At 37.0% G+C, this 13,361-nt stretch overlaps 1 protein-coding gene across 2 annotated transcripts in view; it reads right to left on the bottom strand.

The window, feature by feature from the left end:
• The window catches only part of RELN (reelin), a 517,743-nt gene that overhangs the window by 359,317 nt on the left and 145,065 nt on the right, over positions 1-13,361 (bottom strand). For both annotated transcript variants that reach the window (XM_033192854.1, XM_033192856.1), the window contains exon 3: positions 9,405-9,540. In XM_033192854.1, coding sequence (XP_033048745.1) covers positions 9,405-9,540 — 136 coding nt within the window. The remainder of the gene's footprint in view (positions 1-9,404; positions 9,541-13,361) is intronic.

The following is a 13,361-nucleotide window of genomic DNA, read 5'->3' as shown; positions in this document are numbered from 1 at the left end:
CTGCCATCATGAATGGATTAATGCCATTATTGTGAGAGTAGAGTAGGTACCTCAGGAGTGGGTTCCTGATAAAAGGATGAGATGGGCCCCTTTCTTCTTTCAGGCATGTTCAGTTTCTGCCATGTGATGCCTTCCACCACGTTATGACACAGGAAGAAGTCCCTCACCAGATGCAGCTCCTTAATCTGGGACTTCCTAGTCTCCAGAACCAAGAGCCAAAAATCTTCTATTGTTCATAAATGATCCTGTCTCAGGCATTCTGTTACAGAAGCACAAAACAGACTAAAACAATGTGTGTGTGTGTGTGTGCGCGCGTGTGTATACACACATACGTATCTATATATCTAAATAGGTCACAGAGGACAAAAGTTCTTTAAAAAATTCTTATCTGAAAGAAGCAATCAGTTTTATTTCACATTTGTAATAAGGCCTTAGTATACAGAGACTTTACTAAAAATAGAGTTTAATAATATGCTGTTGCTAGTATCCAAATAACTATACTGGCAAACCACAGAGTTCTTGCTGCCATGGGAAAAATTTATTCACCTGTTTCTCAGACGTCTTTGTCATCAATGTTTTTGACTGTGTAGGCAGTCTGGAAAAATGAAATTTCACATTTCTAAAACTGGTTTAATCAATTCTAATAATAGGGAAATAACCCAAATCTCTGCCCACACCTCATTTTAAAAATTTCTACTAGATTTAGAGAACGTCTAATAATTATAACAGATAAAAATTTTAGATTTACTGACTTTGGTCTTTTTGCTTTCACAAATGTCCTATGTGGTTTCAAGTAAGAAGTGCCAAGTACAATAGTAATCCCATCTTAACCACAAAGCCTTGTAATAAGGAACATCTTGCGGATACCAAGTTCAGCCCATTTACTTGAGTGATCTCCATAAGTTCTCACACCATTACATTACATGAGAGGAAAAGAAAGGAATAGGTTGTTTTGCTATAGCTTTTTATTTTTATTTTTTTTTTGCTTCTGGGCTCAACATCAGGAAAAAACTAACATTTTTCTCTAAAAAATAAAAAAGCAGAGATTAAAAAAAGGAAGAATAGCAAATCTGCTAACACAACTATTTGCTGCAGCATAAAATTCCACAGAAACAGGTACATCTTTGGACCCTCGTTAAAAAATATTTTATTACTGGAATAGAAGATTTTCCCACGGTAAAGCAGTTCCATTTCTCTGATGGTCTTATGATTTTGATGCAAAGCAGCATCCTGCGGAGATGCCAGAAGATTCCCCTAATATAACCTGTGCTGTTTATACCATGACTTCTTGGAAGGAGGAGGAGACAGGAAAGGAGAAAAGAGGGGGGAAAATGAAGGGAATAGCTTTGCTCACTGAATGTCTTAAAATAGATATGTTGTACAATTAATATAACAAAAATAATTTTTAAAGCCCTCTTGGAGATGTATTGACATATTTTATCTCAACCATACTTCCTAAAATTAAAAACTAAATCCCTAGGAAGCATTCTGACCTCAAGCATTTGACCATTTGCCAAAGTGTTGACACATAAGAACACACATTAGTCCCTGAACTTAGACTTTCTCCATGTTCATGCCTAACTGGCTATTTAAATGTGATGAAAAACAGGGGCCTATGAGGAAGTAAGAACTATCAGTTAGGATCCTAGTTATTTACCTTTAAGGCTAGACAATTTTTTTTTTATCTTGTCATATAGAGGTATATTTTTGAGCAGCACTGAAATTGTCTCAAGTTGGGAGATATCCTCTTAAAAACAGAAAACCAGAGCGTCAGAAAAAAAAAAAAAAAAGACATGATTTAAAAGAAAGATGAAATTTCCCCTTTAGAAAACAGCATATCCAGTTTTATCTCAGTGCATAGGTACAATCATTTCAGACTTAAATGGGAGGTAATTGATTTTTACAGTAAGCTATGTACACATGCAGCAAGCTATGTATAATCTAGAAAGTAAAAGAACATTTGTATGCATCCATTGTTGGCATCTTTATCCATAGGTGTGAATGCACTTCCAATAAACACACCCATGGGGGAATCCCTGATCTTATTTCAAATGTTTAAGTAACAAGGCAAATACATCTGTGATGTGTCCGTCTGATGAATGGAAATAAATGGGCAACCACACTATATTTTCTCAAGAATTCTCCAGACAGTCTTGAATGGCTCTCATCAAAAATTAAAGGCATCTGAGATACACTCAAGGCAGCACTTCGAATCTCTGCATCTGTATTATTATTTTGAGCCTGGCAGGTGTTCAGAAAGTGCTAGTGTCTTCAATTTTTTAAATGATTTTTTTTGCCTTCTTGTTTAGCATACTTTAAGAAAACCATCCCTCTAGGGGATACTTCCTTTAACATATCAAATGTTCAAATATGATCTTCTTAATATTCCTCTTTGCTGACCTAAGTACATTATTTGTCCATGCTCAGTATCTTAAATAGAATATTGCTTGGTTTATTCTGTTTTCAGTTTTGAGAAAGTTCACATAAGATTAAATCATCACTAATTTAGGCACAAATCTGATCTTCTTTTATGTTCCATTTTAATCCTAATATTATGCTAGTATCTCTGTCTAGACAGTTAAACCTAAACCTAATTGTGATGAATTTTGCGTGTAATTCACACATTCCCCATATGAAATCCCCTTGCGATGAAGGATAGGATTTATGATCAATATCCACATATCATACATAACAATATCAAACCCATGTTCTTCATATTTCAGAATTTTAAAGTGGCACCTCTCATTATTTGAATGAATTCAATAATATTCCTATATTCACACAGAGATAGATTTCAAAAGTAGATAGGAAACACATGTGGGTCACCTGGAAAACTTAGAGAGATTCCGATACCATACTGCAAAATCTTATTTAATTTTCTTTGTATGACTATTGTATTTTACCATGATAAAATAGACAAGTGATCATTATAAAGGCAAATGGAGTGAAGTAGCAAAATCACCTGCTTTGAAACCAGACTGCCTTTGATTCCAGGCTGTGTCACTCGCTAGGTGAGTTACCTTAGGCCAGTGATTTAACATCTCTGTCCTTCAGTTTCCTCATCTGCAGACTGAGATAATAATAGTACTGACTTTACAGAATCACTGAGAATTAAATGGATTAAAAGAGGTAAATAGAATAGTGGCTGGCACACTGTAAATTTTCAAAAATATTATTAATGTTATAATTGTTATTTTACAACTCCCTTTCCCTGGTAGTTTCTTGCTAATTTTTAGGGTTAGATGGTTTGGAGATTGACTTTCTTTCTTCTTTTTTTCCTTCTCTCTTTTTTTTTTTTTTATTATTTATTTATTTATATATTTTTTATTATACTTTAAGTTCTAGGGTACATGTGCATGACGTTTATATCATGTATAACTCCCCAATGCAATCCCTCCCTCCTCCCCCCTCCCCATGATAGGCCCCAGTGTGTGATGTTCCCCTTCCCGAGTCCAAGTGATCTCATTGTTCAGTTCCCACCTATGAGTGAGAACATGCGGTGTTTGGTTTTCTCTTCTTGTGATAGTTTGCTAAGAATGATGGATTCCAGCTGCATCCATGTCCCTACAAAGGACGCAAACTCATCCTTTTTGATGGCTGCATAGTATTCCATGGTGTATATGTGCCACATTTTCTTAATCCAGTCTGTCACAGATGGACATTTGGGTTGATTCCAAGTCTTTGCTATTGTGAATAGTGCCGCAATAAACATACGTGTGCATGTGTCTTTGTAGTAGAGTAATTTATAATCCTTTGGGTATATACCCAGTAGTGGGATGGCTGGGTCATATGGTACATCTAGTTCTAGATCCTTGAGGAATCGCCATACTGTTTTCCATAATGGTTGAACTAGTTTACAATCCCACCAACAGTGTAAAAGTGTTCCTATTTCTCCACATCCTCTCCAACACCTGTTGTTTCCTGACTTCTTAATGATTGCCATTCTAACTGGTGTGAGATGGTATCTCATTGTGGTTTTGATTTGCATTTCTCTGATGGCGAGTGATGATGAGCATTTTTTCATGTGTCTGTTGGCTGTATGGATGTCTTCTTTTGAGAAATGTCTGTTCATATCCTTTCCCCACTTTTTGATGGGGTTGTTTGTTTTTTTCTTGTATATTTGTTTGAGTTCTTTGTAGATTCTGGATATTAGCCCTTTGTCAGATGAGTAGGTTGCAAAAATTTCTCCCATTCTGTAGGTTGCCTGTTCACTCTGATGGTAGTTTCTTTTGCTGTGCAAAAGCTCTTTAGTTTAATTAGATCCCATGTGTCAATTTTTGCTTTTGCTGCCGTTGCTTTTGGTGTTTTAGACATGAAGTCCTTGCCCATGCCTATGTCCTGAATGGTACTACCTAGATTTTCTTCTAGGGTTTTTATGGTATTAGGTCTAACATTTAAGTCTGTATTCCATCTTGAATTAATTTTCGTATAAGGAGTAAGGAAAGGATCCAGTTTCAGCTTTCTACTTATGGCTAGCCAATTTTCCCAGCACCATTTATTAAATAGGGAATCCTTTCCCCATTTCTTGTTTCTCTCAGGTTTGTCAAAGATCAGATGGCTGTAGATGTGTGGTATTATTTCTGAGGACTCTGTTCTGTTCCATTGGTCTATATCTCTGTTGTGGTACCAGTACCATGCTGTTTTGGTTACTGTAGCCTTGTAGTATAGTTTGAAGTCAGGTAGCGTGACGCCTCCAGCTTTGTCCTTTTGACTTAGGATTGTCTTGGCAATGCGGGCTCTTTTTTGGTTCCATATGAACTTTAAAGCCGTTTTTTCCAATTCTGTGAAGAAACTCATTGGTAGCTTGATGGGGATGGCATTGAATCTATAAATCACCTTGGGCAGTATGGCCATTTTCACGATATTGATTCTTCCTATCCATGAGCATGGTATGTTCTTCCATTTGTTTGTGTCCTCTTTGATTTCACTGAGCAGTGGTTTGTAGTTCTCCTTGAAGAGGTCCTTTACATCCCTTGTAAGCTGGATTCCTAGGTATTTGATTCTCTTTGAAGCAATTGTGAATGGAAGTTCATTCCTGATTTGGCTCTCTGCTTGTCTGTTACTGGTGTATAAGAATGCTTGTGATTTTTGCACATTAATTTTGTATCCTGAGACTTTGCTGAAGTTGCTTATCAGCTTAAGGAGATTTTGGGCTGAGACAATGGGTTTTTTTCCTTCTCTCTTTCCTCCTCTCCCCTCTTCCTCCTCCTTCTTCTTCTTTCCCTTCCCCAAACCCCTTGGGACTTGGGGATAGGGGACTAATATCCAAGAAGTCTGGATGATTAACTGCCTCTTTTAACTTGAGACTTACTAGTCACTAAAGACTATAATCAGATATAAAAGTGAAAACAAATTATACTGCTACAGGATCTGAATACCCAGCAAATCTTGAATTAAAATTAACACTTCAAATATAAATTTTATCAACAGGTATCATAAAAGTAATGATAAAATAATTTTGGTCATTTTTCTACATTTGTACCAGTATAGCCATCACTTTATCCTGAAATCATCCACTCCTCTGTGTCTCTCACTTGATTATTTTTAACAAGAAAGGCCATAAACAGACAGCCCAAATGACTATGTGGCTAAGTGGCTTACCAGTAAAACACAGTTTATTCAGACAACACGCCTCTTACTCTTCACTGGGAAAGGCACACACAGCACATTATATAATCATCTTGAATTTCAGTTCAAAAGCTTCCTAATTCTTACTATGGGATTTTAAAAAAAGGATTTTAAATAGGTAACTAGGGTTTCAAAAATCACAGAGTTTGCATCATACATTGGCTGTACCAAAATGAGATTGCAGAATTGACTGTAGTGTCAATTCAACTGCCAGCATTAGAAAGACCATGTAAATGGTAAATGATAAATGTTCATTTCTGGGTTTCTTCCAGTACAACGCACCATCAATTGTACGACGTTAAAAAATAAACACTGCCAATTATAATTGTAGGATGCCATCAAATGTAAAATACAACCCTACTTCAGAGATGCCAAAATGTATCTTATAATCAATGAAATACAATATTGTATCTTATAATCAATGAAATACAATATCATTATTAGCTACTAACAAATATTTATTAAGAGCATTCTATTGGTCTATAGTTCAGCACTAGAAACTATTGGGTATATAAAAATACTACACACAGTCCCTGATCTTAAAATTCAGTTAGTAAAAGAAAACAAGCATGTGGAAAATTAAATAATGGTATGAGTTAACTAATAACATCAAAAAGCCATACAGAACATACTACAAAATCATATAAGCATGGCTAAAGTTTAATTTCTAAGAAACAATCTTTCTTACCTTAAAAAGTAAAAGCCTTAATTTTTGAGGTTAATCAGAAAAGAGAATCATGGTATATTTACCTTCAAATGCCAGAGGCTTTGTGTGTTTCTTTTCAGTTTAATATTTAAAATTAACATTGAATATTAGCAGTCCTCTTCAAGGATTCCTGGGCACTTGCTAATTACAGATACTAACGCTTATATATAGCTCTACTGAATATGTAATAAATATTATGGTAAAGAATAAAGGTAAAAAATTACAAAAATTTAGTTCAGAAAATTTCAAATAAATTGCTTCAGTGGCCCATGTTCAATTTTAACTTCTCCTGTACTCTCACAAACTGAGTAGGAAGAGATCAACAAAATCATCTTGCCCACAAAGGAAGCAGCTACTCCATGTAGCTTTCAACATTATCATGGCTTATGATAAAAAGGACTTAACCATTTGTCAAGAATGTTAAAAAGTGCAAACTGTATCATCAAAATTATACTGAGAGATATGGGTGAGGATGTGTAAACTTTTTTGTAGTCAGTAAAAACTCTGACTAAACTGTATTTTTCCAACTAACTGCTAAGAAAACATTGTTTGAATTTAAGACTTAAAATATCTAAGTTATTTCTCAGAAGAAAATAGAGTTTTATATCTCAAAAGTAGTGAGATCATAAGCTAACAAATATCAATCTTAAACAGATTCAATTAAAAACATATCTGTTTGGAAGTAGGCAGTTCTTTATTGCTGATATAGATATACTTTGTGTTTTGTCTTTCAAAACAGCAACTTTTATTTTACATTAAGAAGTTATGCATGGCAAGAATTCAATTCATCCTTGCAAGTGCCAATATGCGTACGAGAAAGCATACCAAAAGAGTCAGTGATCACTATTAAGTTAAAGGTAATGACAACATTGACCATCATATAATTCAAGGGGAATTTTCCTTAACAACTTATATAAAAGACACTGTAGCAACTAATGGAGAATCAAAAAGAAATACGAATTTGTCCCTGTCCAATCTAACATAAAAGACAATAACTTAATTCAAACAACTATATAGTAAAATATAATCAGCACTACAACAGAGTTATAAGCAAAATGTGACTATACACATCAATGTTGTTGTTGATACCTTGGCAAGTTTTACAGAAGAGTTGGAATTTAACACGGGTCTTTAAGAATAGGTAAGATTTTAACAATTGAGGTTGAGACTGAAAAGCATTCCAGGCCAAGGAAAAGGCATGGAGAAAGAAAGTTATAGAATCTATAGGGAACTGTAGGAAGGCCTGCCAGTTCGGGCTCCACCAGGAGGTGCGTGTCAAGGGAGATAAGAGAAAAGATAATAAACAAAGACATTGGAAGAGCCTTCAAACCTATGCCAAAGGTTTGGTCTTCAGAAAGGAGTTTTAGACTTAGCCAAATTTTGAGTAATCAAGGCTGTACTTTCAGAAGATTAATTGGACAACAATACGCAGGATATACTGAAGGAAAAATGGGCTAGAGGTGAGCAGGCAGACAAGTTACGAAGCTACTGCAATCATCTTAGCAAAATGTACTGGAAGGAAAAGGTTCACTTATAAAAAACTTTCTGAGGGAGAAAATGATGGGTTTAAATATCAACCAGTTATGTGAGATGAGTCTGATGTTGGCAGCTTGGGTAACTCAGAGGATAGGCAGAAAGAGTATGTATTTCAGTGATGCCTGACCCATAGAAACCCCAGACACTGAACTGTTCGTCATCAAGAGGAAAGAAAAGGCAGTGGTAAATTTTAGAGTACACAGGTTTTACGGGATTTTGTCTGAGCAGAAAGTCTGAACAGAAAACCTTTGAAGATGCCTTCTAGCTCTACTTTGCTTGACTGCCCATAGAACAGCTGTTTCTGAACTGCCTTTGACTTTACACCATTGGCTTACTCATCTATTTGACAAATATTTAGTGAGGGCTGACTATGTGCCAGGGACTGTTCTAGACAGTTGGGACAAGTCAGTGAAGAAAACAACAACAACAAAAAAACAAAAAACAGACAAAAAATTCTTGCCTTCAACGGGCTTGCATTTTAGTAGGAAGTGACAAATGAGAAACAATGTTTGTAACTAAATAAGTGAAGGATATCATGTATTAGAAGTTTAAAAATGCTATGAGGGGAAAAAGGAACCCTGAATAAGAAGGATGAGGCATGGTGACTGTGGGGTAGGGATAGGGGTTAGGGGTATAGTCTATATCAAGAGATGTCACAGTCATAGCCTTGGAACCATAGTATAGTGTTTACCTAAGGATGCTCTTGAGAATACTGCTCAAAACCTCCTCTAGTTTCCTCTAAATGAAAGCACCTGGGAGAGCTGTTAGGTTTCTATAGAGTACCTGACTTCTGGCCACTACGAATTCCCTAAATGATCCCATTTTCCTCTTGGCACTAGTGGTCAGAAAGCTCAAAAGCTAAATTTGTGGTCTTTTTCCAAAAGGTAGGTAAGGCCTTATAGCATTTTGTAACCCATTTTCACCATATTTTCTGAACATTCATTTTCCAATTGCCCTGATTTATTTGATTATTTTTGTCTTTTAAAAATTGATAATATTTATTGCATATATTTACGGAGCACAATGTGATGTTTTCATATATGTTTACATTTGTGATGATTAAATCAAGCAAATTAACATATCCATTACCTCACATATCATTTTTTTGTGATGTGAATGTTTAAAATCTCTTTTAGCAATTTTGAGATATGCAATACATTAACTATAGTCACCATGCTGTGCAGATCTCCAAATTTACTTCTCCTAACTGAAACTTGGTACCCTTTGAACAATTTCTCCCTGTTCCCCATGTCCCCTAACCTCCCGTCCCACCAATTCACTTACTTTTACTTTATTGCGTACTTTTGTCAGCTAAAATCCAATTTAGACTTTTGGAGGTACACATAAATATGCAAAAATAAACTGCTAAATTTACTTTTTAAAAAAGTTTTTACCCTTTTTGACAAAATTAGTGATTTTAATTAAGGTTAAATCTGTCAAAATAAAACACTTAAATAGTTACTCTATATGTAATCCCATGAGAAGTCCTAAGTATTTGCCTTCTGTATGTATTGCAGACACTTTGGGTACTCACATGAAATTAACACAGCCTGTGCCCGCAGGTGGAGCAATCCAGATGAAGCTGAGGTTGGTTGTGGGCAGGTGACTCACGTGAGAGGCCACCACACTGCACATGAACTGGTTACCAAACTGGTGGTCAGACATGATCCCTGAGAGAAAGGAAGGAGAGTTGTTACAAAGACAACAAAACAAAGATCTGCCTATCACGGCATCACAGTATTTTCTGAATATTTTTCTTTCATGTTAAGGTTCTATGCCATTTGGCTTGCTAATAAGTTATGTAATTTTTCACTTTTTATTGCTACAGGGAAATTAATCATTTAAAATATTATTGTTAAAGGAGTGACCTGCTGGAATCATTGCTATAGTATTTGCTTTGCTTTGATTTTGTTGATTGGTCTTTGCCTATCACCAAAAACCAACAGGACCAACCTGCAGTTGAACAAGGTTAGGTTTATTGGAACTGTCTGCAGCTAGAGAGACCAAACGGCATAGGGAGGTGGGAGGCATCTCAGTAAAAGGATGTCAGGAGAGGCTTATTAAAATATTTAGGCTTGTGTTAGGTTATTTCAGAGGGCAGGTTGATCAGGTTTGCCTGGAAAACTCCCCAGTCCTATTTGGGAGGTTTCAAGAAAAGGTCCTTTGCCTCTGGATTTGGGGCTATCACAAAGTAGAGGCAATCTTTTCACTGAGTATCTTAGTGTGTTGTTGTTGTTTTAATCTCAGAGGCATGAGGAATGGGGTGAGGCTAAATCTGTGACTAGCAGAAAAGCAACAGCACTCCTATGTGCATGGAGGGGGATGTTGGTCACTTTTGTGGTTTGCTTCATGTTCTTAGTCTTGTCTGTGTTCAGGTATGTTACAGGGTGGTCTTGATTTTGCCTTGTAACATCACAGTTGTAAAGTGGTCTTGTGTAATATTGATGTTCCGTGAATTGTTCATGTTCAAAATGAGAACATCGTGGCCTAGCTGTGAGCAGGTCAGCTCCAAGCTGAGCTCTCAGGGGATGCTTTTCTTTTTTTAATAAGGTGATTATCTTAGGTGTATCTCAGATATAAAATAGTAATAAATAACTCAACAATAACTCAACCAAATTAACAAATGGCCAAAAGACCTAAACAGTCACCCCACCAAAAATGATACACAGATGACAAATAATCATATGAAAAGATATTCAGGATCATATGTCATTACAGAACTGCAAATAAGACAATAATGAGATACCACTACACTCATATTAGAATGTCCCAAATACGGAATACTGACAATACCAAATACTGGTGAGGATGCAGAGCAACAGAAAGTCTCTCTCATTGCTGGCGGGAATGCAAAATGGTGCAGCCCCTTTGGAAGACAGTTTGACAGTATCTTTACAAAACTAGACATATTTTTACCATATGATGTAGCAGTTGTACTTCTTGGTACTTATCCAAGTGAACTGAAAACATATGGCTGACAAAAACCTGTACACGGATGTTTATAGCAGCTTTATTCATAATTGCCAAAAGTTGGAAGCAACCAAGATGTCCTTCAGTTGGTGAATGGATAATGTGGTACATCTAGACAATGGAATGTTATTCAGCACTAAAAAGAAATGATCTATGAAGCCATGCAAAAACATCAAGGAAATTTAATATGCTTATTACCAAGTGAAAGAATCCAATCTGAAAAGGCTACGTAGTGTGTAATTCCAACTGTATGACATTATGGAAAAGGTAAAACTATGGAAACAGTAAAAAGATCAGGGGTTGCCAGGAGTTGAAGAGGGAGGCAGGCAGGATGAACAGAAAGGGCACAGAGGATTCTTAAGGGAACGAAACGACTCTGTATGATACTGTAATGGTGGATATGTGTCATTATAAATGTGTCCAAATGCACAGAATGTACACACCAAGAGTGAACCCTACTGTAAACTATGGACTTTGAGCAATAATGACGTGACGATGTAGGTTCATTGATTGTACCAAATGTACCACATTCTGAGGCAGGATGTTGACAGTAGGGCAGATTTTTTGTGTGCAGGGATAGTGGGTGTATGGCAACTCTGTGCTTTTTATTCAATTTTGCTGTGAACCTAAAGCTTCTCTAAAAAATAAGTTTATTATTTAAAAAAATTACTAAAAGCTTTGCCAGAAATGGGAAGTTAAATTTTAAATTTCTTTCATTTACTGGCTTTGTGACCTTGGACAAATCTTTGAGATCCAGTTTTCTTGTCTGTAAAATGGAAATACCATGCCTTCTATACCTTAAAGTTGCTGTAAGTAGTAAACGACCCCCAATACATATGACAGCACCTAGTATCCTATCTGGAAGCAGTGGGCTCTCACAAATGTTGATTTTCTTCCTGCCTACCAGAGTGATCTTTCTAAAATATAAACTTGTTCACACTGTTAATATTCCCTTTAAAAAACTCTCAACAACCCCCCCTTTTTTTTTTTTTTTTTAACAACGGAGTCTCCCTCTGTCACCCAGGCTGGTGTGACCTTGGCTCACTGCAACCTGCAATCTCCGCCTCCCGGGTTCAAGCAATTCTCCTGCTTCAGCCTCCCGAGTAACTGGGATTACAGGCGCCTGCCGCCACAGCCGGCTAATTCTTTTTGTATTTTTAGTAGAGACGGGGTTTCACCATATTGACCAGGCTGGTTTTGAACTCCTGACTTCAAGTGATCCACCCACCTTGGTCTCCCAAAATGTTAGGATTACAGGCGTTAGCCACTGCGCCTAGCCAACTCCGTATTGTTTATAGCTGCACTGTCTAATATGGTAGCTGCTAGCCACAGCGATTATTTAAATTAATTAAAATTTGATACAATTAAAAAGTCAGTTCTTCAATTGCACTAGCCACATTCCACATGCTCAATAGCACATGTGGTTCATGGCTGCCACACTGGACAGCACAGAATAGAACATGCCCATCATCACAGAAAGCTCTATCGATGGCACTGGCCATCAGTAAGACTCTGAATAATTAAGACTCTGAATTTGCCTCTCACTGCCTTCTCCAGCCTCAGCTTCAGCACTTCCCACCCCCATGTCTTGCCCATCCTCTTGCACTTTGCACACCCAAAATACCAAATGAACCCTCCTCTATCTTCGTACAAGCTGTACCCTCTACCTAAAATGCTCTCTTTCCTTAACTGCTCTCAAACACCTGACAGATCCTACATGAAGATGTGGCTCACTTTCTGCTTTTTCAAGCCTCTCCTGTCCACTTCCAAGCGAACCCAGGTAACTGCTCTTATAGATCCCCACTGAATCTTTTACTTAACTCCAACACAGCACTTAGCCCAAGGCATTTGGAATGTTATGTTTTCTAACTTTCTTTACTTCGTAAGCCCCTTAAAAGCACAAAGCAGGTCTACTAATCCACACTCCTCTAGCATCTAGTACCTTACACATAGTCAAACATTCATTTTTGTTATATTCTGGCCTTTGGTCTCTTGCTTTCCTTTGAAAGGATTCCTCAACCCCCAAGATTTAAAAAATATTCTCCTATGTTTTCTTTCTACTATTTTATTTTCATATTGACATCTTTAATGTTTCTGAATGTTATTTTGTTGTGTGGTACAAAGCAAGGATTTGACTTTTCCCTAAATGGTCCTAGGTTCCCACCATTCTTCCCCTGGCATATCATGTTGCTCTTCACAGGTTTCTCTGTCCTGTCTCACTCCCATGTTCCACTAAAATGATTTCTCTGAAAGACATACATGACCACGTCAATCCCCGTGACATCTCCTTAAATGGTTCCCATCAGATTCTAGAGAAATACTAACTTCCTAGCATCAGTTAGAAGGTGTGGGACAATCTGACCCCCACTTGCTCTGCCTGTACACACTTGCTATCCTTTGCGAACCAGCAACGCCATCACTCTCAAGCACTAGTGGCTGAGCCACCCTTGCTCATACCTCTAAGAACATGCTCTGCTTTCAACACAACAGGCCCCAGACTTTTGCTCTCCTTCCACCCATC

The sequence above is a fragment of the Trachypithecus francoisi genome, unplaced genomic scaffold, assembly GCF_009764315.1.
Source record: "Trachypithecus francoisi isolate TF-2019V2 unplaced genomic scaffold, Tfra_2.0 Lachesis_group4, whole genome shotgun sequence".
Taxonomy (NCBI): domain Eukaryota; kingdom Metazoa; phylum Chordata; class Mammalia; order Primates; family Cercopithecidae; genus Trachypithecus; species Trachypithecus francoisi.
The sequence above is the reverse complement of the archived record's forward strand: the minus strand, read 5'-3'. Positions and strand labels throughout refer to the sequence as shown.